This window comes from Apteryx mantelli, chromosome 8, assembly GCF_036417845.1.
Source record: "Apteryx mantelli isolate bAptMan1 chromosome 8, bAptMan1.hap1, whole genome shotgun sequence".
NCBI lineage: Eukaryota > Metazoa > Chordata > Aves > Apterygiformes > Apterygidae > Apteryx > Apteryx mantelli.
The window spans coordinates 25975647-26000589 of NC_089985.1; the positions used below are offsets into that span (position 1 = coordinate 25975647).

General features: G+C 39.3%; 1 protein-coding gene across 1 annotated transcript in view; it reads left to right on the top strand.

Annotated features, from left to right (window-relative positions):
- Positions 1–21037, top strand: part of ZNHIT6 (zinc finger HIT-type containing 6) — a 41116-nt gene extending 20079 nt beyond the window's left edge. Inside the window, exons 9-10 of the mRNA XM_067300981.1 lie at positions 10158–10282; positions 15633–21037. Of these exons, the coding sequence (XP_067157082.1) occupies positions 10158–10282; positions 15633–15718 (211 nt within the window). The 3' untranslated portion in view covers positions 15719–21037. The remainder of the gene's footprint in view (positions 1–10157; positions 10283–15632) is intronic.
- Positions 21038–24943: the final 3906 nt, after the last annotated feature.

The following is a 24943-nucleotide window of genomic DNA, read 5'->3' on the forward strand; positions in this document are numbered from 1 at the left end:
AAAGAGAATTTTCTTTTGTAGCCTATTGTTTTTAAATATCTAAGGGATAGATCACATTAGTAGGTCACAGTAGTCATAGTAATAGATTTAGGAGGATGAAGTAAGTTCTTGATTTGCTTTAGTGTGTGTAAATATGCCAACAGACTTTCATAAAATTTTCTTGGAATTCAAAGAATAATATAATGGGACCAAATCTTTTTAAATGTAATATTACTGGATTATTTATTTTCCTGTCATTTAAAAATGGCCATTAGGTATCTGACATTTTGTCAGCGATTTTAAGATTAGCAAACGTTTTTATATTTAAATACATTGTGAATAGCCTCAAATGTTGATAGTGTTAGTGTTTTCCTTAGAGTCTGTCTCAGTTTCTCCTATCAGCTTCTTAGGGCACTTCCTTCCACATTATCACTTGTGAATTACTTCATGTAATACCAGTAGAGCTTATGGCTTGTGCTTTCTACTTCTCACACATAATTCAGTAATCATTGCTGTTAGTGTGATGCATGGATTAGTTCATTTTTATCATCATATTAAAACGCATTTCAAAAATACTACTTTAGCAAACTGTCCTGAAAGCGACATGTTTCAAGCATTATTTCTTTCTTTGCATTTTTGCAAGTGTTGGAAAGTGTGAGGTGCTTTCGTTTAAGGTTCTCTAGTCTTACTTAGGAAGCAATTTCTCTTCGTGTTTGTATAGTACTTGGTATAGGTGATACAGGAATTATGGATACAAATCCCTGGCTGAAATGCTGGCCTTGGCATGGGCTGGAGCAGCCCCCACGCTGGCGTTAGCCTATGCCAGCAGAAGATTGACAGTAGAATTCATTACTCCTCTCCAGCCCACAGCAGCTGGCACAGAAGCGGCTCTGCCAGCTTTACAAAAGCAGGGAGCTAGCTTACAATATTTATTCTTTGCTGCACAACTGCAGTCAGACTCTGGCTGCTTTGTGCTGTTCAAGGGGAAATAGAATTTGGTCTGTATTCTGTTTTTTAGACACAGTCTATTAATACTTGCTGTTGCTTTTCCCATAGTGTTGGGGGGGGGGTTGTTTTTGTTTTTTTTTAATTATTAAAACTTCAGGCTTTTCCTACTGAATACTTTGTTACATCTTCTTGTATGTCATTTTCAGCCTTCCCAGTTTTGTTACACCAGCCATTTCAGTGTGATTTTCACTTGCTCTTTCTTTCTTTGAACATCGGTCCCTGCAGACAAAAGCATGGAGAACAACAAATTCCAGGATATGCAGCTTTTACCATAAAAATAGTCAGTTTTCTTTCCTATCTACTTGTGTTTTCATTTGAAATCATGTATTACACAACACAGATGGAAAGCAGAAATCTAGTCATTGCTGACTATAAAAAGTACGTATGATCTGAATCTTCAGTATGCATAGCTAAATGTTTATGATGCCTTACTACAATTACTTGACCTTTGAGATTTTAGGGATGATTTGAAACAAAACAGAATTGGTCCATCTTACCATCTTGAGCAATCGTTCTTTTTTTTTTTTTCCCTGAAAGGGATTCCTTTATGAACCAGTATGCGCCTGTTTTTTAAAATAACAATCCAGTATTTTGTAACCCATACTGAATTCTTTTGGATGAACTAGCTTATAATTAATGGTATTGCATTAGGACTTCTGGAGTGTCCCAGCTAGAGTGTCTAAGACTTTGAGCCATCTATTGCACAAAGATTTATTTGAAATTGCAGTCTCCACTCCAGAATCCTGCCATCTGTGTTACAGCAAGTTAGATCCAGACCACTCATAGAGGAGGAATGTGCGAATAAGTAAAGAGGTAAAGGAGAGAGAACAGTAAAAGTGTTAGTGTTGGCTTCAGCCAGTGGTTTGACCTCTGCCTGTCTCTTCATCTAGTGGTGTGATGTAAACACCCCAGGCAGTTTCAAAGACCTTCAGATCCTTCACGTTTACAAAGCAGGTGGACAGACCCCAGATTCTAAAAATATAAGGAAAACTCTAGACTGTAACTTCTTTTCTGCCACGTAACTGCGTTTGTAGTATGTGAGCAGTGTAGCCAGCATATGCACAGGTTATTCTTCTCTGTACTCTTGAGAAAGTGCGCATCTAGGAATGGCTGTTTCCAGAGCAAATGTTGCGGCTTGCTTCAGCTCACCGTCTCTCCTGGGGTGCAGACAGGAACTTGCCTGTATAACTGTGTAGCTTATGCATAGTATAGAAAAAGCCTTTATGGAAGTGTGTGTGCTGCGTAGCATGCGCATATGAGGCATGCTTAGAGGCAAGAAGGCAGTCTATGAAGTCCACAAGAAGATTTTAGTTGAAAAAACCCCTGTTGAATAATCCAGCAAATATGATGCCCCTGGGGCAGAGGCAGCAGCTAAAAATGGTTTGCAGACCAGAGGTTGAAACCCTTTGTCCTATTCCAGTCTAGCTAAAGTGTAGTGTTGAGATGTGTTGAGGAGTTTAATTAAGCTGCATCCAACTGGGCAGTTGTTAAATATTTTCCTGAAGGAGAGAGAGTGTTTGCCTTGGAAAGAATGTATTAGTTGCTAGACTTGGAAGGAAAGACACACTGAGACACTGACTTAAAGCTAGTTCATGAGCTAGCAAGGTCAGTTTTGGGGACCGGGCGGCATGGGGAGGCTGAAGTCAAAGCCTTCTAGAAGCAAAGAGGCAAATTTGTTTGTATTTGAGAGGAGTTGAGGTGATAAGGGACTGAACTTGGAAGCTGCAGTGCTGTGAAAAATGGCAGCTTAGCCATCAGTGTTTTAAAAAAGACAGCGTAAAGGGGACCTTTTTATGTTCCAGTCAGAAAGGCGAGAACCTGTTATTTCCTTCTGATGGTGCCAAAGGGGAATCCCTCTGTTCTTCTCTTTCCTGACGGAAATGAGCTAGGACTGATTGTTTCGACCCCGCCAAGGAGGGAATTGACCTTCCTGCTTGTTTTGCCAAGAAAATAGCTTGTTTTCTTCATTCCATAGCTTTTCATTTTCATTGTAAAACATTAGTAACCCCTTAATGGAAGGTTTCTGGCACTGAGATTCCCATGCAGATAGGTATAAATTTGCATGTAAGTATAAATTTCCTAACTTGGTATATTAGAGTTTTTCATTGCATCTTTCGGTATGCTTTGGTAAACCCCCCACCTTCAAGATTATTTACAGTAATATGTCAAGATATATCTCGTGAGACTGTGTAACAGATGAACTGTAATTAAAATAGACCTGTGACATTCAGTTTTTCTCCCCTCTCATGATTATGCCAGTAGTTTACTAATGATAAATTTACATGTCTTGGTTTCCCTGCATTTTGGGGCAAACAAGCATTCACAGCTTTTACTTGTACTAAAAATGCCACTAATATTGTTGCAGTTTTTGAAACTTCAAGGATTCATCTTCAATAGTCAACCCCCTCTCTGTCTAGTAACTTTTCCTTTGTGAAATTTCATATTCCCTTTAGACCTGTCGTTAACTCATTAGGCTGTTTTGTTTATCATTCCTGTAGTAGCCTCACGTGATTTTGGTATACCTTTTTGGCGATGGCTACACTGTGCAACTTAAAAATTTTTATACCTTGAGCCTTTGAGCAATTTATGTAGCTGCCTGGCAAATTCATGTTTGTATAAAGCACCACTGCCATGATGCACTTGAATTATAGTATCTTTACTTGCTGCTGGATTGTTTGATTACTTCTCATTATGTCTTATAAAGATGGAGAAAATATTTGCTTTCTTGAAATTCCATATCACTTTACTTCTGTGTTCTTTGAACCAAATTTTACTGAATCCAAGGAACTGACATTTGCTAGTTTCACATTTTCCTTCTGGGCTTGTTTTATCATGCTTTCTCCCATAAGGAAAGATTCAGGATGATTTGTCCTCCAGTTAGTCTTTAGATCATTTTTATGCATCCTGATTCCTTTTACCACTTCACTCTTAATGCTCTGTCCACCGAATTGTTGCAGCAGATGCCTTATCTGCTTTTTGGGTTTTGCCATCAACTGATTTATTTTTCCATGATTGTCTTTAAACAACTTTTACTGTGTTTTTCTCTTTGAGCAATTGCCTCATTCTCAAGAGGTTTAAACAAGGACAGCCTTTGTGCTTCTAGGGTGACATACTTGTATTCTTATTTTGCATATCTCTCTTCTTTTCATCAACTGTTTTGTGTATTTTCTGTGATAAAAGTGAACAACTTACTGAATGCTCCTAGCCAGATATTACTGTATCTAATAATTTAGGTGACAGTTAGTGTCCCTGCTATCTTCACCTGGGTATTATTTTACTCTTCCCAGGATGTTTTAACTCATTGAAACATGCTTGTATGAAGAGTGGGGTTTGGGGGGTTTTGTTGTTTTTTGGGTTTTAATCCATTTTACAATTCAGTTTTCAGCAGTTCTTAGATTTCCCAAGTGGAAGGGCCTCTTATGGCCCGTAAAAAAAAAAAAGAGGAGACTGTGGATGGATATAGCTTGTCTTAATAGGGTCTTTGTTTGAAGATGATCTTTGGCTGAAATACAGCAGGGAAAAGGAATAGTGTCATGATATTCTTTACATTTGAAAGTGCCAGTACGCATTCTATGTATGTAGCTATAGCTTGGAGATGGTGATAATGTCTAAGATGCTTTCCTAGTAAGCTGACTACTTTTATTCCTATGCGGTGGACTTCTACTTCAGGTTTGTCTGTAGAAGTTGCTGTTGTAACTCAGCGAAGGTCTGCTCTGTTGGTGCTTAGCATTTCAGATTCAAGCCCTGCATGCAGCTGCCATTATGCAGCTAAAGGAATAAAACACTAATAAGGAAGATCTGCTCTGTAAATAACCTTTTCTTATACTGATCAAATGAGTTTAATTTTCATAATGCTATTTTTTTAACTGATTCTGGGGTGGAACTTGTGGGCCAAATAAGATAATAAAAGAAGATTCTCTGTCCTAATTTTGCTTTTTTTCTGAACACTTCCTGCTGTGCTGTAATGAAGATATTAATGAAGACAGAGATCTGACTTGAAAAGGGATTGTTCAAGCAGCTGGTCTGTATTGGCATAGGCTGAGCTGTGCAGGTTTTGACGATACGGGAGAAATTAGTGAGTATTTGGTGTTGCAATCTGTGAACGTTGCACACCGGCAGAGTCACCATTGAGCATGAGTATAAAGAGGAGCTAGCAGGTTTTAAAATGTTTATGTGAACAGCATTATAAATATTTTTCATATTAAAATACTAATTTGAACTTGGTTGGTCCCCCTCTTTCCTTCCTTAAAAGAATATTCAACCAAAGTAGAGACTTTCCTACTGTTGAGTAGTTGTTAAGAATTACACTGAAATGGAAGTTTTATGGCAAATAATTACACCCCCCCCTTTTTTTTGCTCATTGAGTTTTCTAGTTCTTCCACATATGGACTAACAAAATTCACTGTGTTCCAAATTTAAAAAATGTCAAAATTCTAGGGACAAAGTTAAATATAAAATTTATGCATCATTATATATGTGCAATACATTGTGTTCACTTTCTGAAATATAACTTTCCTTTCATATCTAATTCAAAAGTGCATTTCACTACTTCCATGTTCACCAAATCATAACCACACGAAGAGGTTGTTCACCACTTAGGAATGAAAGTCCATCTGTTGGTTATTATCCTTACTGTGCGACAGCACTTCAGAATGAGTGCTTGGAAGAGACTTTGCAAGTGTCGTACCCAGTCTTTGCTCTCTTCTAGGCAAACGTAGATACCTAGAAAAAGGCTACCCTCCTTTGTTGGGAAAAAAAAAAATCCTTCCCGTAAGTTAGTGGGAGTTTGGTGAAGAATTTTTAGCATTAGGCCTGAAACAGATTGCATGAAGTCCTATGTTCTGTTTTATCTGAATTATGTCAAAAAATACCTTAATGTTTCCACTCAGTTCTAGGAAGAGAAAAAATCTTTGCTTAAAATATGAGTAAGAGCTTTATTTGATAGCTATCACTGAAAAATTTTGAACATTATTGTACAGACATGCATTTTAGTTATACATGCAATGACTTAGATGATTAAAACCTGTTTGCTCTCTTTTCAGTGACTAAAATATCAAATTGAAGAAATAACATGTTTACAGTTTATCTTTAATTCCAGATTACAAGGGTTTTTTTTACTATTAAAATCATAGTTCCTGTAGATGACATTCAGGAAAACCTGCTCTTAGCAGGGAATTTCCTGCTGTCTGAATTCGTGGAGACAAATTACGCCACTGAGATGATAGCCATAGGCTCCGTTTGGGGGAGTTTGTTGTCATGCAGTGACCTAATATAGCATTCCTGTCTGTGGGAGACAGATTAGGAGACTGAATTTTTGAATTCCTGGAAGGTAGTGGAATAACTATAGATACTGAAACTATCCTTTGCAGAAACTCATAAATGCTATCAAAAGTGCAGAGCCATGTTAAATTCAGCATTTTGTGGAAGGTAACAAAGTGATTCATAGAGCAAATATATCTGTAAAAGATTATATGGGAACTGATGTGGGATTGCTGAATCTTGTTAAAGTTTCTCAATTGTCACAATTTTGGTAGGTTTTTAAACTGCCTGCTGGCAGGCAGAATTTTGCTTAATTTTTGTCCTTTAAAAAGCAGTTGTTGTTATTTCATCCCAACTGAAATCAAAGCTGTTGTCTGCCAAGATTGTCTCTTTGTGGTCCTTATAAATGGAATCTTCTGACTAAGACAAAATCCAGGCCCATTTCTTTGAGACATTGCTTGGGGAAAGAAAATAGTCAGGGAGGTATGTTAAAAGGGGTGTAGAAGGGGGAAACTGAGGGAATGTATGGAAGGGACTGAGAAAATGTATGGGAAGTAAGTAGCAGGGCGGGAAGACCGTTCCGTGAAGGGTGCAAGGAGAAGTCCTGCTGGCTATGGGACTTGGAAAGCCGCAGGAGGCAAGGTGGGGAGAAAGTACTTTAGGTACCAGAATGTGAAGGCTTATCTCCAGTAGCGTGTTTTAACCATGAGTTATTTAAAAAAAAAGAAAAAAATCCATGTGTTACTCATTTCTTTCCAAATTTACAGTTCAGGGATGTGATATATCACATCTGGGTTCAAAGGTGTCTGTTGCTTGTTGACATGCATGGTCAGTGGCAGGCAGTTGTCTAAGATGGGCACTGGGAGGGTTAAAGGAAGGTGTGAAGATGGGGCAGTAAGGGAATGGTTTTGTGACTGTGGTCAGTTCATTTGGGGGCCTGGAACCAGTCCTACCTCCAAATGCATTTTGTCCTAAAGGGCTGAAGGAGCTCGTATGGGATGACAGCCTCGGTTAAGCTGGTTCCTGTGACAGGCCCTGGGGTGTAGAAGGGTCGCAGAGTGAAAGCACAGACTCATGTTGGTTGTCATTCATTTTTAATGGGCTGTTTGAATGGGACTGTGCACTGAAGGAAGGGCCTGGGAAGAGTTGCAGCCTGCTGTCGGTTCTTCCTGAGCAACCCAGGCAACCTGGCAGTGCTGAAGGGCCAGCAGGTAAAAATGGAGGTAGAAGAAAATCTCCTCGTGGTCTGATACTGGTTCTCCCTGCCCCGGCCCCAGCCTTAGCGACGCCTGCCTGCTGTGAGGCTGCTTCCCTGCAAATGCACGGGAGGGAGACCTGTGTGCATCATTAGCAGCCCCACGTATTCGGCTCATTGTGGTGCATGATCAGTTTAGGAAGTCAGGAGACTTGTAAAAATCCCTTTCATGTCATTTTTCAGATTCATTCTCTTCAGCTTTTCTCCAAAATGGCTACACCCTTTCATAAGTAAAAATTGAATTTGGGTGTGAAATTAGGGTTCTGGAAAAGCCTTACGGGGCAGTTGTCCTCTGACCAGAGGTCTGTGTTGTTAACTCCCTGGTACATGACTTTGATCTACTTCTGGGAGACAATTTGGGAGGTTTTATCAGGACAAAGACTTTTGGAGACAACCTGAAAAAATCAGTCTTGTTGAGGAGCCTTCCTATATTTGTCTTTGGAATTGAGGGACAAATATTAGTTTTCCTTTGAGATCTTTTAAGCCTGTGCAGTCAAGGAAGAGGGTGGCAGGTGGATTAGCAGGAAACCTCAAGTTGCACTTGCATATAGTGTGGAGAGCATGGTAGACAGGTCTTTTGGATAGAATAGGCAATAACAGGGAAGTTTAAAAGAGAAGTATTAAGCTCCATTGTTACATTCTCCCTGAAGTTTACAGCCCAGATTATGCACTAAAATTTTGGATGTTTTCTCTGTCACTGTCAACCAATAAAATTTACTTAAAAAACAGAAAAGATAAAGCTGTGACTCTGTGATCTAACACGTCAATAATTTACTATCATAAAATAGTTTTAAGTACAAATGTTTTATCTTATGCCAAGCTGGACGCTAAAGATGTTTTGTCTAAAACATGAGATAATGGAAAGTGTATTGTGGCATGTGAATTACTTTAGCCTCTTGGTGGTAAATGTTTGCTTAACCAGAAAAGAATGTGTCGAGGTCTTTGCCAAAGGAAAGGTATTGCCATACTTTGCGTTTAGAGTACTGTAAATAAAGCAGTAAATATGTTTCTGCTCATGTGTGTTAATCCACAAGTTATGAATGCATTCATTCAATAAGAAATGTAATATACTGTTATCCCTTTTAAAGGGTTTCAGTAAGAACAGGTCATAATTACTTTGGGTTGAGAGAAACATGAAACCAAATATTTTCATGATGATTGAAGTTGAATATGAGAGAGAAATAGTTTTTGCTCGAACTAACTTTTCCTTAAATCTCAAGAACTCAAATCTTGTTTTACCTTCAATATTCTTCTTGTCCGCTGACTCCTCTGATGTACTGTTCTTAATTACACATTCCTGTAAATCATAAAGTATGTAATTTCCTTCACCCATCCAGTGTATTTTTTGGCAAAAGAAAGCCCAGCTGCATAACATGTAGATGATCAGAGAAGAAAGAACAGCTATGGGAAATACTTCACTTATTACCCTGTGTGTTTTATTTTTGAACTTCATGTGCTTTTAACTGATGCAGTAGCTTAGTAGTAATTTAATAATCCTGATTACAGAAAGAATCACATAACTCAGATTGCAGTGTAATAGTATCAGAGCATTTGTTGGATGCTGTAAGTGTATCAAGTGAAAGCAACAGGGTTCTCTTTTAGAGGGCTTTGAAATACTCCTTCCTTTCCCCAAAAGCCTACCTCCAGGTTTTTGGTTAGAGAGTTGGGAGAGAGTGTTACCGTTATAGGATATAACTGTGGAGAATATGCTCAGTTTACTTTTTATTACTGTGGCATAATTTGTTACATAACTGGCCTCACTCTCTAGGGTGAAGAGGAGCCCTTATATGGGAAAGGGCTGCTCATCCAAGTCCTGTGCCTCTTGTAGCACACACAAATATGTGGGGTTTTCTACAGGGAATTGTTTGAAGATGATGCTGGGAGCAGAGATTTGCATAGACATAAACAGGAATATCGTATCATCTTTTAGAAACAATTGCCGTAATGGGGATCAGTGTTGTCTGTTTTGAGTATCCAAGCCATTACTTCTGCACAAACAGAGCTCTAAGTGCTTCCAGTGTACATTTGTTTTGATAGTCATTTAGCTATGCTTTTTATTTTGACTTTCCAATAAATCATTGATAATTCATAAGCAGACATGATAAACTAAGATACACTACTAACTGTGTAAATTAAACCCATAGTATTAAAGCCCTTAAGCATGAAAAATTACAAACACTCGTATTAAGTATATACTAAGGGTGACTGTTTGGAAAAACAAGTAGAACACTGAGTCTTATATAAATTTAGAATCTGATTTTCATAAATGGCAGAAGAAGGCCCAACTGCGTAACATGTAAATGATCAGAGAAGGAAGAGCTGCTATCGGAAATACTTATACATATCCATTTTGATATCCGTATCTGATTTTGGTAAAGATATCCGTTAAGAACACTTAAAACATTTCAGCCCGTAGGAAAATGTAAATTTCATTCTCCTTCTCATGTACTTAGGCTTAGAAGTTAGGAGGATTAAAAAAATATTTGGTGTAGCTGGATAATAGGACTGGATATTTAGTTTGAATCACAAGATAGTTCTTCTGAACATGATATCATCTAAAAATCTTGTGAATTTCCAGAAACCTTTTTTTTAGAAAGTGTATGTTATGTCCTTGGTCGTATTAAAATCTAAAATAAACTTTCCTGTTATTTTTAAGGTACAATGAACTGGATGCCAGTAGAAGCCTCCTAGACAGTTTGAAAGACAAAGTAATAATCGAGTACCCGACGTTATTTGTGGTCTTGAAAACACTGAAGAATGACATGGTGGTTCTTGGCCAAGGTAAGCATATATTTATTTCCTGTTATGCTATACTTAGATATTTTAGTTGGATAAACAATAATTAAGGATACACCCATTATTAATGCTGGGAATGAACAGTATGTCTTGTATTTCCCTCTGAATATAAAAGATCACTATAAAAAAGCTGTTATGAATGCTCTGTCTTAAATCTACTGGTTGATGGCTTATGAACACAAGCTATATTATATGTATTTGTCCTAAATTTGTTTACTAGTGCTTGGTTCATTTTAGTGTAGTTTTAGCCATCATAGTAAAATAATTCTTCAGACTTGTGCTAAATTTTATATTGAGCAAAGTTTGATGGAGTTGGTTGTTTCTGAAAAGTCAAGCTGTCTGGGGAAGATCAGTTGTAATAAGCCTACTGATCATAAAAGGGAATGATTTTCCATGATTTCCCAGCATAACTCCTAATATTGGACAAACAGTCTTGAATTACCAGCTAGCCATTAGCAATCATAATGGTGAAGTGGCTTTTCACTTGGGTTGAAAGCACTACATTATCTTTGAAAAGCACTCCACTGGGAGAAAACTTTGTTTTGGAGTTAACTTAGCGGAGAGTCCAGATCTAGTAGGAGTTTATATTTCAGTTTTGAAGTTCATTTCCATCCTTTTCCCCACCATAAAGGCTTCATGTCCCAGCTTCGCTTTTTGCAGCTGCTGATAGAAGGGGCAGTTTAACTAGTCACTGTAGTTGTCCAATGGCATCATTTTCAGTGATGGGCAGGCCTAATTTTTACAAATTTCTGAGGAGAAGGTTTGAACATTCTTGCAGTGGAAATCTCCCTGCAAAAACTGAATCATGGCTCTATATGTATTTAATTAGACTGAATAAATATACCAAGAATATTGTACCAGTGATATCAAACTTCCACGGATCTTGGCTGTTCTGGCTAGATTACAACAAGTGATCCATCGGAGCAATCAGCTCTCAGAGAAACAGAGTGAGAAAATTCCTTGCACTACATATTGCAAGAGCTTCTGAGAGTTAGACACCCTGCCTGAGGATGAGAGGGAGTCTTGTGTGAGCAACTAGATCTGCTGATATTCTCACTAGGCATGCACATAGATTTACTGGAGGACAAGGACACTAGATACCTTCAGTTTATCCATTATTTCTTGAGCTAGGGCCTTTGCTTTTCAGTAGTCAGCCGTTCCCCTGTGGTTTAGATGCCAGGAGGGAATTACAGTCGATTGACTCACAAACTTAATCTGAATAGGGTGGCTGTCAATTATTGTGTGCTGAGCTAGTAGGGAAGTTGTCCTTTTAAGGGTATAGATTCAAATAGGTGTTGATTGAACAACTCTATTTTGAAGTCCTGCTTCTGCTGTGCCTAGTGGTTTCCAGGGAGAGGCAGGACAGGAGGGCAAAGGAGGAGAGTGCTGACATAGCAGGGGACGTGCCAATAGCTCCATCACAGCACAGGGCCAGTGCTGGTCTTCAAGGCAGTGACCTTCCTCTGTTGCAGCAATCACTCAGCAGTCATCCCTGAAGCCAGTATTCAGGGAATGCTGGCAGCTGTTTCAGGTTTAGGGACCCATTAATTTTTTTAATCTTTTTTTTGCAGTTGTTTCTATAGATCCCATAAAAATCAAGAGCATAGTTCCCTGCTGAGGGGTGTTGAGTATAATGTAGCAAAAGATTATAACTAGTGGAGAAAAATAATTATGATTAAAGTTGTGAAAATCATGTTATTTTTGTACATCCTTTTAGTTGACATATTAGCATTTACGTCAGCCTTGAGTTTGCTTTGCATGCATTTTCTTGGAGCCTTTTCTGTTAGCATGGAAGTAAGCATGCTACAGTAACTGAGGAAAGGAAAGAGAAATACCATGTAGCATTTCTTCTCATTTAGAGAGGGAGGGTGAAACCCACTTAAAATCAGATTATCTTCTTAAGATCTGTATGCAGTTGTTTATTGTATGGAAGCAAACTGAAGTCTCAGAATAACTGAAAGAAAACATTTAAAATAGTTGCACTTGCAATTATGTATATAAATAGCTGTAGATACTTCATATCGTGTTTATTTAAATATTTACAGTACATTTAAATGCAAAATAGGCATGTTTATATAGTATCGAAGATTAACAACTTTCAATTTGTACACAGCAAGTATTGATTCAGCCAGACCTTCTGCTGTCCAAAGTACTCTTTTGTGCCTGTTCACATTACCAAGAGTTACAGCATTCACTTACGCTCTTGTAAAGGGATGAAATATTTTGTTCAATGTTAAGCATTAAAATCTTCTCCTTCCTTACTTAATATTTGCTATAAGGTAGTTTTAACACTCAGACAGTAATTTTGGAAAGTAAAAAGCCAAATATCTCAATGGGAATATACAGTGGGAAAAAAAAGCCTTCTCAATCTCTCATCTTTCTTCCCATTGCCAAAGCACCTGTTTGTCTTTTTTCTTCCTAAAGCTTCAGAGTTTAAATGGTAAAATTAAATTGTTTGTTTTTTTAAAATACAATCTCAGTGAAAGGATAGGGGTGTGTGTGTGTTTTTGCTCGTTTTACTAAGAGATGAACATGCATTTTACACCTGAAAAAGCTGCCTTCACAAAACCAGTTATATAGCTGATGTTTCCAGGAAAATAATAATACATACTCTTAAATGACAAGGAAAAAAAAATGAATAACTAGTGACCTGCAAGACATAGAGCATTATATTTTTATATAAACTTTTTATCTTAGAAATATTAGGGATGTTGAATGTGTATTTGTAATCTTTCCCTCTTCCATTCTGTGGTTCTTATGATCTTCTATGAGTGCTGAGTCTTTAATTCTTAACTATGTATTTATGGCAATGAGCATACTTTTTTCCGATATTGAATTTTCCAGGTTTTCAGTACTCCACAGAATCTATGAGGAAAAGCATGTTCAGAACATGAATATAAAAATGGGAGGACTTTTGTTGTTGTACAACTAGAAGATAAAAAGTCACTTTTGGGGCCTTTTGTAGAAGTGTACCACAATCACTGTATTCTTCTTATGAGTATTATCATTGGAATAAAGGAGAAAGAGCAATATTTGGTTAGTCTGCTTTGTCAGTTGTGTTCACAGATGTTTGCTGAGGGGAAATCAGGGCTTCGCCACCCGAATCTCCAGGGAGAAGTGTGTTGTAACCAGAGAGGTTCTTAAGCCCACTTCCGCCTCCCAAGCAGTGGCTTTTCTGCCCCAGCATCTTCTGTTAGTCGCCATCCAGCTTCTTCGCCAGCTGCATCCATCCCGTGCTCCTGCCTAAGCCATCCTGCTCTGGTTTACCCCGTCTCTGCCAATATCGCCCTTCCCTTCTGCCTTGCTTCCCTTCTCGACGCGCGCCCGGAGGGCTGCGTGTCCCTGCCTGCCCCGCAGCCGGGCCCCTGCCACGGCGCTGAGCGGCCGTCTGCGGCAGTCTGGGTAACCGGACTTCGGGCGCTCAGGCTAGCGCAGCCCGTGTCAGCGCTGGGCTCCGTTTTCAGAGCAGGTTTACCCAGGCTAGGACACGCGTAGTGCAGACAAAAACTAGTGGGAATTTAGCTGCTAAAATGATGTTTCTTTATGCAACAACCTCAGCTCTGCCCCTTCCCCAGGAAGAGGAGGCTGGCTAGTGAGAGACTAGTTCTCATAGCAACAGCAGCAGGCACGTGCTTGGGAAAGATGACCATTACCCCTGTATTTCAAGTTATTACCCCCAAAGGCGGAGGGGAGCTAAAGCTGGGTGCCGTCTGAGAGGGGATGCTGGAACTTAATGAAAACAAAGCCTATTTTTCCTATCCTTGTTCTCAGAAATGGCTGAAGTATTTTGGCTGAAACTTTCAAAAAAAAAAAATTCTGATCAAGGAAGGTAACTGGCACTGAAGAATTAAACTCAGTGTTTAAATTTTAGGTGAGGAGTGAACTGCAGACAGTTCTATGATGGGAGGGACTGGGCAATTTTAATTTATAGGCAGTGCTGTCAACCCATTAAAAATACACTCTTTTTGAGAGTAGACAATCTATAATTCCTGTTAGATAAAACTTACTATAGCAGACTAAACTAAAGCTAAAATTTGTCTGTTGAGCTGCTTTGTGAGTCAGAAGATTGCCAGATTCTTTTATGTGATGTCTTGATGCTTGACTTGCTGAAAGCAAAAAATACAGGTGCTCTGCTTTCAGCATGCGAGGTCAGTCATGGCTGAAGTCAATAGGGGATTATAGAAGTTTTTACAGGACTTAGGGGCAAAAACAATCTTCACTTCATGCATTACTCAGTACATATCTGGCATATAAATGTTAATTGATCATACACTAGATTTAATGTAGACAAAATGTGACCTCAGATGTTTCTGGGTGAAATGCTTCTATTTTCTTGAACAAATTCCATTGCAACTGTACAGGTGCACGCTGTGTCCCACGTATTATCCACATTTTCCAGCTGTAGAAGTTATCTGGACAGGACAGTAACAGCACTGCATCAGCTCCCATTTGGTAATGTTTCCTGAACGGAGCATCTGACACTAAATGCTCAAAAACTTCTTAAATTCGTAGGCAGATCAAACACTTGAAAATAGCAATGCGAGTAGCGTGTGTATCATGGGCCTGCTTTGCTGTAGTTTATTTTTGTATTGCTTGTGTGTGGGTGCCGCAGAGCAGTGGCATGTGGTGACCTCACCACAAGGTGATGGGTCGGTGCTTGTTAAGGCAGGAGTCGCAGGACGTGAGGCTGAAGACCAGTTTGGGAAATGAGTGCTGCACAACATGATATCAAGAGAACACAACAGCCTGTCCTGAAGCCCAAGTTATTGTGAAGCTTTAACCTCATCAGCTTTAGGTCATGGATTCATGCAGCTTAACACCAGCTTTGGGATGCTGGAACATGTTAAAGGAGCACATATGTGCCTCATCTTAGTTTTCATTTCCATTTAGTATTTCTCAATAGTTCCCCATCTTAAACGAAACGCTAAAGAAATTGCGAATGATTTATAATTCATTACAGTTGTAATATATGTATGTGGCAACCCGGAAAATAACATTTAAAAACAAACCAAGGCAACGATTTGAAATTCTCAGGGGATGAAGAGTGTTGTGTGGGATAAATACCCTGCTTAACTGCTTGGCTGAAAGACTAAGATTTAAAAAATAAATCCTAAACATTGTCTTGCTTTCTCCTTCAACTACGAGGTCCTACACAGGGCCATATCCTGTGTTATGAAACCGTTCATATCTTTTGAAATGGTTATCTTCAAGGAAGCTGTGATTAAAAGGAAGAAGATCGGGAACGCTGCTTCTGTTTCATGAGCAAACCGGAAAGAGGGCAAACAACAGTGCTGTATCTAATTGTTTGTTTTTGTTTTGTGTCCTACACCCTCAGATGCCAGTGAATCTGCTGAGGACTCGAACAGTGAAAGTTCATCCCTTTCATCTGAGGAAGAAGGGGAAATTCGGGAGAGTTCATGACAATTCTTTGAGAGAAGAGGGTGGGATGTGCCTTTTATATTTCTTCTTTTATTAAATTAAATCTTTTTTTATATAACTGAGTTCTTTGAGGTGCAGTTTGGTATGCTTTGCTAAAGAGAGCCCTTGCCTGTTTAATTTTGGATTTCGTAATGCATATGTAGGTGTGTAAATAAAGAGATGGGGATTGTTGATTCCAGAAAATCTGATATTCTTATTGCATTGCACACTTTTGTCTATATATCTTTAAAAAAATCAGAATAACCCAAACTTAAAGCTTCCAGGTTAGCTTCAACAATATATTTTTCCCTTTATCCTAAAATTTCAGTGTCTTATTACCAGATATTTAAACTCAGAGAAATATGTTTGCATTGACATGTAAATTTATGAGTCATAATGCTTAAATTCCTTTAAAAATCCTGTGTTTTCTTAAACAAGTTTTCTTTCAGGGTATTTCTTATCATGCTGAACTGCTGCAGATGGTCTTACTTTACTGTTGACTTTAATCTTCTGTGGTGATGTTTTGGGTGCTTGGTACGGTATTGTTTTTTCTTATTTGGTTGCATTCTGCTTACTGTGTTAAGCAAGGGACCAGATTGAGCCATGTTTTCTGGCTGGCATGCTGCTATATGTTTAATCTTCTAGCCTGATGTTCCAAATTTGCATGAGTTTAAGAATCAACAGAAATGAATACATGGAGTTTCACTAATGTTCATATATTGAACAGGGCTTATGTTGTGCACACTATATTATTAGTTTATCTACTGAAGCCAGATATTGTAAATAGGTACTGGAGTATCAGCTAGATCTTGCCTAATTCAAAACAAATAAACCTTAAAAAAATCATGTACCATACCATCTGCTGACAGTAGAAATCTGTTGTTAACCTCTGTGGCAAGGTTTCAAGATCCCAAATTACCTGTCACCGTATCTAAGTCCCTCGTGTCTGTGGGATCTGCTGAAGGGTTAGAAGAAGTGACTGAGAGCAAGGTGTGCTGCAAGCAGTGTTGGATAGGTAGGGCCTTCTGCACATGTGCACCATGTAGTTCTCAGAAATCAGCATAGGCATGGGTCTGTCTGCTCAGAGCTGTTTTGGGATCAGTTTGCAGGGGTTTTTGTGGTTCATCTAAGGTCTAGCCGCAAGTCAGTGTTTGTAAAGTCTTAAGCACATGGTCATTTAGTAAACAGCTCTGTGGGTTTAAGTTGTTGCCATCATCGCTACCGCAGTCTGTCTGTCTCCTGCCTGAGATTATCACCTTCATAACAAAAATGAGTGGCGTGGGACGCACACAAGTCAGCCACCTAAGTGCAAAGCTTGGTGATTTGACCTTAAACTGCAATCCAGGTCAGTCATAAGAGTGTTCTTTCTACCAACATTACAGATAGGAAGATAACACAGAACAGTGAAGACACTTGTTGAGGTCACATAGAGCAGTAATAGCAATATGGGGCAGGGCTTGGGCTTCCAGATTCGCAGTGTAGCATTTGGGCACCAGCTTGTTGGTTCCCTACCAGGCAAGCTCCTTGGAGAGGATTTTTGAATTTTGCACATTAGTCTTCTACACTTTTGCAGTCAGATTGTCTATAAAAAGTTGTTCATGTCCAGCTAATGAACTGTGGAAAGAGCATCAGACCGTTGTAGGTCACATATTAATATTCCTTACGGTGATACCCTATGTCCTTTGTGTGTTTTGCAGCCTTTGGTAAAACAAGGAGTTTTTCTTCTTGCATGGCAGTAGCTGCCTGTGCTGCCTTTTTTTTTTTTTTTTAATCATTATTGGTCCCCTGCCCACATCTTTTTTTTTTTTTTTTTTTTAAATATATAACCCTTTTTAAAGGACCATGATGCCTAGCTATAGGTGCTGCTTTCATAGCTTTGCAGTTCAGTGAAAGCGAATAAGCTTTTCCTAATCAGTGATTACTGTGTGCTGACTGGGTAGCCACAAATTACTTTAAATCAGTCTTGCATCCATTCGTATTAGTACCAAAAGAAGAGCAGAACAACAAGACTGCCACAGTTCATTTGCCAGAAAATGTTTCATCTGGAGTATATGCATGGTATTCCTGTTCTTAAGATTCATAGCACACACTGGAAATGAGAGTGCTGCAGATACTAATGTAGGACCTGCATGTGTGTGTGATTAGTCTTTGGCTGAGCAATACAGATTTGTAAGAGATGTGATTTGCATTGCTTTCCTACGCTCCTGGAGGTTTTCATTGATTGTATGAAAGGGTTTGCCTGCATTTTTTTCTTACATAAATCCAGTTTAAGCTCTCTTGTCAGTCAAACACAACCCTAATTTGTTTTTAAGTGAAGATCTATCCTTCAGATTGAACGCTTCAGAGTGTTAAATCTACCCTTCAGATTGAAATCTTTCCCTGCTTTAAAGAAGGCCTCAAGACTGATTAAGGACCATTCCTGTAGTGGCCATTAGAAATGAAATTTAACTAAGAAAGCTGTGAATTGTCTTCCAGATTTCAGTCAAATTGAGAGTAAAAGAAGCCTTAACAACAGGTGCATTTGCCATTCATTCCCAGCTTATTACTTACCTATTTTTATTTGTTTCTGAGAACAGCGACACTAGTTTGAACAGTGGTGATTCATCAAATGTGAGCTAAGAGGGAATTCAAGCATTTTTGTTAGGATTAGCAAAATTTGTTCAATTTTTGTTTAGAAAAATGAACCAGCATCATGGTCACGGGCTAAAAGCACATCCTGACTGATGACAGTTGACTAGTGCCAGTCCTGCAACAGTGACAATTCATAATAATAATAAGGTTTGGGTTTTTTAATTGAACTTTATGAGCTTTTTGACTAGGTGGATGGTTTTCAACACTTTTGTAGGCAGTTAGGACAAATTTTTAATTCCTCTCTGAATGACTGATCCCAGAGTGAGCATCTTGTAATAAACTGAAGAGAGAAAATGCATCTTAAAAACTCATATTTTTAAATTACTAGATCAAGCACTTGAAATTTAGGACATGGAGCTGAGGCTGCCTGGAAGACTTCTGTTCTATCCATTTTGAAAGCATACTATCGTAATCTTTATCTCGCATGAGGGTTTCTACGGGATTCTGACTTGATTCAGCACAGATGATATCTGTGAATGAAGACAGTGTAATGTTGTTTTAATCATCTTCATTCAATGCCAGCTTGCATTGAGTGCTTGATTTAAGGCTAATATGCTCACTCATTTATTTTCCCCTGTAAAGTTCTTATCATAGAAAGAACAAATTATTTGTGTGCAGCATTGTTACGTTTCCTTTAATGTTCAGCTTTCTCGGGTTTCAAACGCTGAACTTACAGTCTGCCAGCGTGCTTGCACTGAAGGACCGTGAGCTAAGCAGCAAGGAGTAAAGGCTCTTGTCCTGAATGAACATGCTACTAAAAAAAGTTAAAAGCTTACTGAAGTCATCCGTTTTACAAACCGTAAGGGACAAAAATAGAGCATAGCTAAGAGCCTAGCAGTAGCTAAGGGATAGGACTGAGTCAGCCATATGAGAGAACTTGGTTCTTTTCCTTTTTTGTATAACTTCCTGGGAGTATGAGGTTTAAGTTATTGTAGTGTCATGGTAACTGGTATACTGTCGGAATAAATGCCAAGTTTTGAATGAATGCATCTGAATTCTAGATTGTTTTTTGTTTCGTCTTTATCTCGTCATTAGGAATTCTTGATCTGCCATTCTGGAGACTAGGTCTTAGGGGCATGCTTGGCTAGAGGGCTAACTAACCTTTGTTACTCCAGGAATGCAGTACGTTTGTGTTTTGCAGTGTGAGTAAAACTCATTACTGTGCAGGACACCCTCTCTAGTCTTTAAAACAAAAACAAAATAAACTTGCAAGTTCACCTGACTGCTGATCCAAAGTCCCACCCATGTGTTCTGTGATTCAGACCTTGCCCTGCCAGATACAACTGTTCTCTGTTGACATCTGTAGGAACTGAGAATGCATAACACCTTGCAAGAGCAGGCTTTCAAAGAGTAAATATATAGCTGTGATGATGTAACTTCAGGCCGTGTTTGGTCACAAACATTTCATTCTGCTTTCTTAAGTTTTTCTCCTGAAAACATTTACTCTTCTTCCCTCCAAAGAAAAAAATATCTTGAATTTGTTTGTGTTGTTGCTATGACATTCAGCTAAACTGTATGCAGATGCAGGTTCTGTTAATAAGAAAAAAAAATGAACTGTGTACTTCAGTGAATAAAGATTACCCTGTGTTTGTATTAGAATGTTGCTATGGCAGTGCATATGGTTTTATTTGGTGGAAATTTGTGGTGAAATGGAAGGAAGTCATATGCATGCAAGACAAACAAGAAATGGCAGCAAAACCAGTTCAGAATAAATACTGAAACTGAAAGAGGAGTTGCAGATGACATGTAAAACCAGGAAAACACAAGGATAAAGTAGCCTTTTTCCTGCCTGTCTCTCTGTGCTTTGATAACAGAAATGCACTCCCGCTGTGTCTCAGCCTGGTCCCGCTGACCTGTCGGACAGTGACTTGGTTCCAATGATGCTTTTATTGTTAGAGCTTCTTTCCCACGTTGGCTCTGTGGATTGTAACATTTTTTGTTTTGGAAGCAAAATTCCACTGGCTTGGCCTGATTTCACCCCTGTTGTTATCCTGCCGAAAAGCATTTCTAGGCTGTCTTAATGTGTTAGGCTTTCCAGCAAGAAAAATCCAATACAGCGATAGACTATGGGAAGCCACTAGAGCCTCACTTACCTCTGGGGCAAGGGGAAGTATCTGTGCACCTACTGGCTCTTATTTATGATAGAAACAGTAGATTTGGGGGGGGTTTTGACTACCACTGTCAGTCACAGCCTTAGACATGCTGTCTTCCTCCTCATGTGTGTCTAGTCCTTTTGCATTGGGCTTCCTTTTGGACAAATAGGCTGTATCAGGCTCCTGGATAATCAATCTAAATTATTTTACATGTCCTTCATTCTTTGCTGTCTGTGAAGCAGTGACACTACCACAGATATCATCAGAGAAGTTTCTCCATTATGCTTGTGTTTGGCAGAATCATTTTTGCTCGCTCTCTCTCATTTCTCAGCCCCACACGTAGGTTATTACCTGGGCATTCCTTATACAGCAGGAACAGTGCTCTCTCTATTCAGCAGTTTTCACAGCAATCCCAGATCAAGATGATACTGATGCAGATGTGAATACAGTGTGAGAGGGAGGTGTGAATTAGTGAAGCTTTTAATTAAAATTGATGTCACTGAACTACTCATGAGCAATCAGTTTATTCCTGTGGCATATTGGCATCAGGGTGTAAAGCTCTTTCCCATGTATCTTCCTCTCTCTCCATTTCTTTTTATACCCTTAGATAAAGATGTTTGCTGTGAGCTTTCTGCTGGCAGTTCCCCTAGTGCCTGAGCAGATGGAAGCTGGCTGCTAATTTCTTGACATTAATAGCAGCTACAGAGAAGCTCTAAAGATGATGGTGGCACCACAGAACTACATCACCTGCTTTTGGAACAGTTCAGAGAAAGGTATTTGCTGCCAGTTACTGTTGAATCTAGGCATTTTTTCTAGGATGAAAGTGTGTACTCTAAAATTATTTCAGAATAAATGAAAAACTCAAAATAGTTCAAATCTCTATTCCCCTCATCTCACCAAAGATGGGGAATGACACCGCAACATCCAGACTACAGCGAAGGCAGTTGGTCAGTATGACACCTCCAAGCAGCATTTGCTGGTGGCTTTGGCAGTTGGCTTGTTTGCACCTTGGTCTTCTTGCAGAAGTACCTAGCTCTACTACTGCGAGGCTGTGTCATTCCACACAGGTCAGTTCAAGTCTGTTAGTGAACAATTGGTAGCTTATAAGAAAACATAGATTTTAGCTATGTCTGAACAGATGCACCAGGACGAGCCCTAAGCCCAGTTCTTGTCACCCTCCGTCTTCTGGGCTCAGAGTAATTCCTCAAAAGCACTACAGGTACCTTGAAGCTGTCAAACAGTGAAACATATTAATGGTAACCCTTCTGCAAAAAATTTAGAGAGTAAATTACCACACACTACTGGGAGCTGACTGGTGGAGAATGCAAAAGTGTTTTTAAAATCATGTTGCCACTTTCTTCCTCTCACCCCATTTCTTCTTCAAGAGACTGAAAGCTTTCTAGTGCCTTTCCACTCGTCACTTCATGTTTTTCTACTGGATCCTACTGTAGCCACAGAACTGGCCTGTTTTGCCAGCAGTGGCAACAGGGAGTAGATATATGCCCAAGTGGGAGAAAAGTTAAGTTGGTGAATGAGGTATAGGCGTTTATGAAAAATAGCAGACAAGGGTGGTGTTAAAAAGTTTACCTGAGAAGTTCCTGAGAACTTACCTGAGTTAGAAGTTACCTGAGAATCACTTTCATGTCTAAACTCTGTCATGTCTCTTCATTATCTTTTGTCACTGCCTCTACTTTCAGCTGTGTTTGCACACATCCTTCTCAGTTTTAATGGGATTATTCTATTATAGCACAAATACCTGCTTCTGTAGAGTAAAGTATATTTTCCTATTTTAAATTCTCTTCAGTAGACTCCCTGGTTTTACAGCCATACCATCTTTGTGTCTGATTTTGTCAGATTTCATGAGCTAATTTAGGTCTCGCCTGGTCTGAGATGCTCAAGGAAATGGGTAGCTTCAGAGAAACTGGTGTCTCTGAATCAGCCTATCTGCTGGTCATCTTTGGTCGGGTGTTGAACCAGTGTTCTCAAAATGTAACTGGATTACACTGTTGACTGTTCATCTGATATTTGTAATGGTGGAGTCCCTTGATACCTATTATTAAAATTCTGACTGCACTCATCATGAGGTCAAGCTGTTAATGTTTCTGTCCTAGGCAGACTCCCTTCTGGGCAAATCTATGCACCTTACCTTGAAAATTCTTCTGTCCAGTAAAGGAAAACCTTACGAAAGCTTATATAATGTTTCTTTTTTGCTGGATGGTTGCTACATTCCGCTTCTTAAGTGGCTGTATTTCAAGACAGATGAAGTCGCATATGTGAATGGTGCCTTGGGGTCATTCAGGATGTTCTCCAATATAAATTGTATATGTAAAAGTCATAGCTCTGTAGTTTTTCCGAAAAAAAATCATCAGGGTTTGGTCTTTATGGGATAATATAGACAGATGTTTATTTCATCATTTTATCAGTTGAGATCTTTTACAGGACTTGTATTTTACAGATACTAAGTCTCACTATGGTTCAATGCAGTTCAGTTGTTCATGAGTTGAAATGCATTTATAAATGTATCCAAAGCTAGTTGTATGTCACTGCTTTCTCTGTGGTCCCTCTACATTTCTGTGTGCTGTTTTCTACATGGCTATGTAACGTGCAAAGAAAATATGTGAAGATGAAAACAGGGACATGTCTGCATTGAAAACGGGCTTGAGGCAGAGCAGCAAGTAAGTCTGTACAGCCTTCCCTTGCTGTGTGCTGAGCGCTCTGAGCACTGCATGTAAGTCGTTCCATTGGTTAAACAGGAGCATGCTAAAAAAATACACGCGTGCATCTGAGTGCTCTTCAGCAGGATCAGATCAGAAGGGCTAGCACATGGCTAGAACAAGCCCTGTAGAAGCCTCTGCTTTTGTGTAGGTATATAGGTTTGACGTCAAACCCCAAATAATTGTCCACTGCAAACTTTTTTGGTTCAGTCTTCAAGACCTGCTCAGAAATTCTCCCACGTATCCAGATTTGTGGCAGAGCACCTAATTTATACAGCTTCGAGTGAACTGTGAGCACAGGAAACCCTCACGCAGCCATCCCTCTGTTTGGCGTCCTTGCTTCCTGGTCCCGGGCAGCTCATGCACCACCACGGCTTCCCGCACGTAGTGGGGGAGCCTGGCCTGGTGCCTGGCTGGTGGCCCCTGGCAGGTCCGGTGCAGGCTACTTTGCTGTGGGCTCCATGGCAAGTTACGTATGGGATGTAGTGGTTCTTCTGGCCTGGCTGAGCGTGGGCTACTTACTGAAAGCGGGACAGCCAAGCTATTAAGATGTTAGCTTTTCATCCATCTGCTCCTCATCAGTTTGCTTCCTCATTCATGAAAGAATACTAGCGGCATCCCACCAGAGAGGGTTTAGTATAATGACTGAATTCTGTTTTCTGCATACTCTTGCTTGCATTTTACCTTGTTTCCTATGGTGCAGCACTCAAGGAAATAAAAATGTCATCATCGTTGCATTGTATTCATTAGTAGGGAAGATTTTATGTGTAACCTGATATTATAGCGATTAACATCATTAAAACACTTGTAAATAAGCATGTTGAATGCAAGAATAAATATTTCTTCAGTCCTAAAGCTGTAGTTTGACATATGCTCCTTTTGGCGGCAGCACCAGCTTCAGCAAGCTCTGCCCCAGGCTGCTCTTCTCCATCCTCATGTGACCCCATCAGCTGCACTAGTACAGCTGTTTGTGGGATTGCGTGACAAATCAGAGCAAGTTAAAAATAATCTGCTAAAGAAACAGGGGTAGAAATGACTAGCAGAGGGTGAGACCACTGAAGCGGGTGCTGCTGCTGAAAGGGTGATGCTCGATACTGTGCCTGTAGGATTCTGCACTGGTGCTCGTCCTTCTGGTGGGTGAGGACTCCCCAGACAAATATGGGGTATTTCAGGGCGTTTGGCCTGCTTGGAGAAATCCACGTGGTGTCGACTGTTTTATTTTCAGGATTTGAACTACTTCATGTCCTGGTATTTAAGTGTACTGAAAACTTACTGCTTCTTTTCATAGACATTACTTCTGTTCCTGATACCTAGTCAACAGATCTTTTAGTATTCATCTTGAAGAAGGATTTTGATATTTTAGTTTTGGACCAAGAAATAAAGTTACAGCTGTGCTTGTTAACCTTATCTGTAAGCCCTGCTACTTATACTTAAAGGAAAACCATATTTTTATCATTCATATTTTCATGGCTAGTATCTGGTTTTTTTCTACTGGAGCAACAGAGGACATAAAGATTTCAAAGCAAGTGCAAAGATGAAATATAAGAGATGAAGTTGACTTTTACAATTTTGGGAATTGTGGGTTTTGATGTTTTTGTTGTGAAATGCAGTAAGTGAAAAGAAAACTATGTTGATGATAGTGTGAAATTCTAATGCCGGAAGATTTGCTATTTGTTCTAGTGGGGCTGTTTACTCTCTTTTTATAAAAGGATAATGTAATCTAATAAATTTTACTCTGTATGATCTGCTCCTGCAGCCTTTACCCTCCAGCTCAGGTATATTCTTCTAGT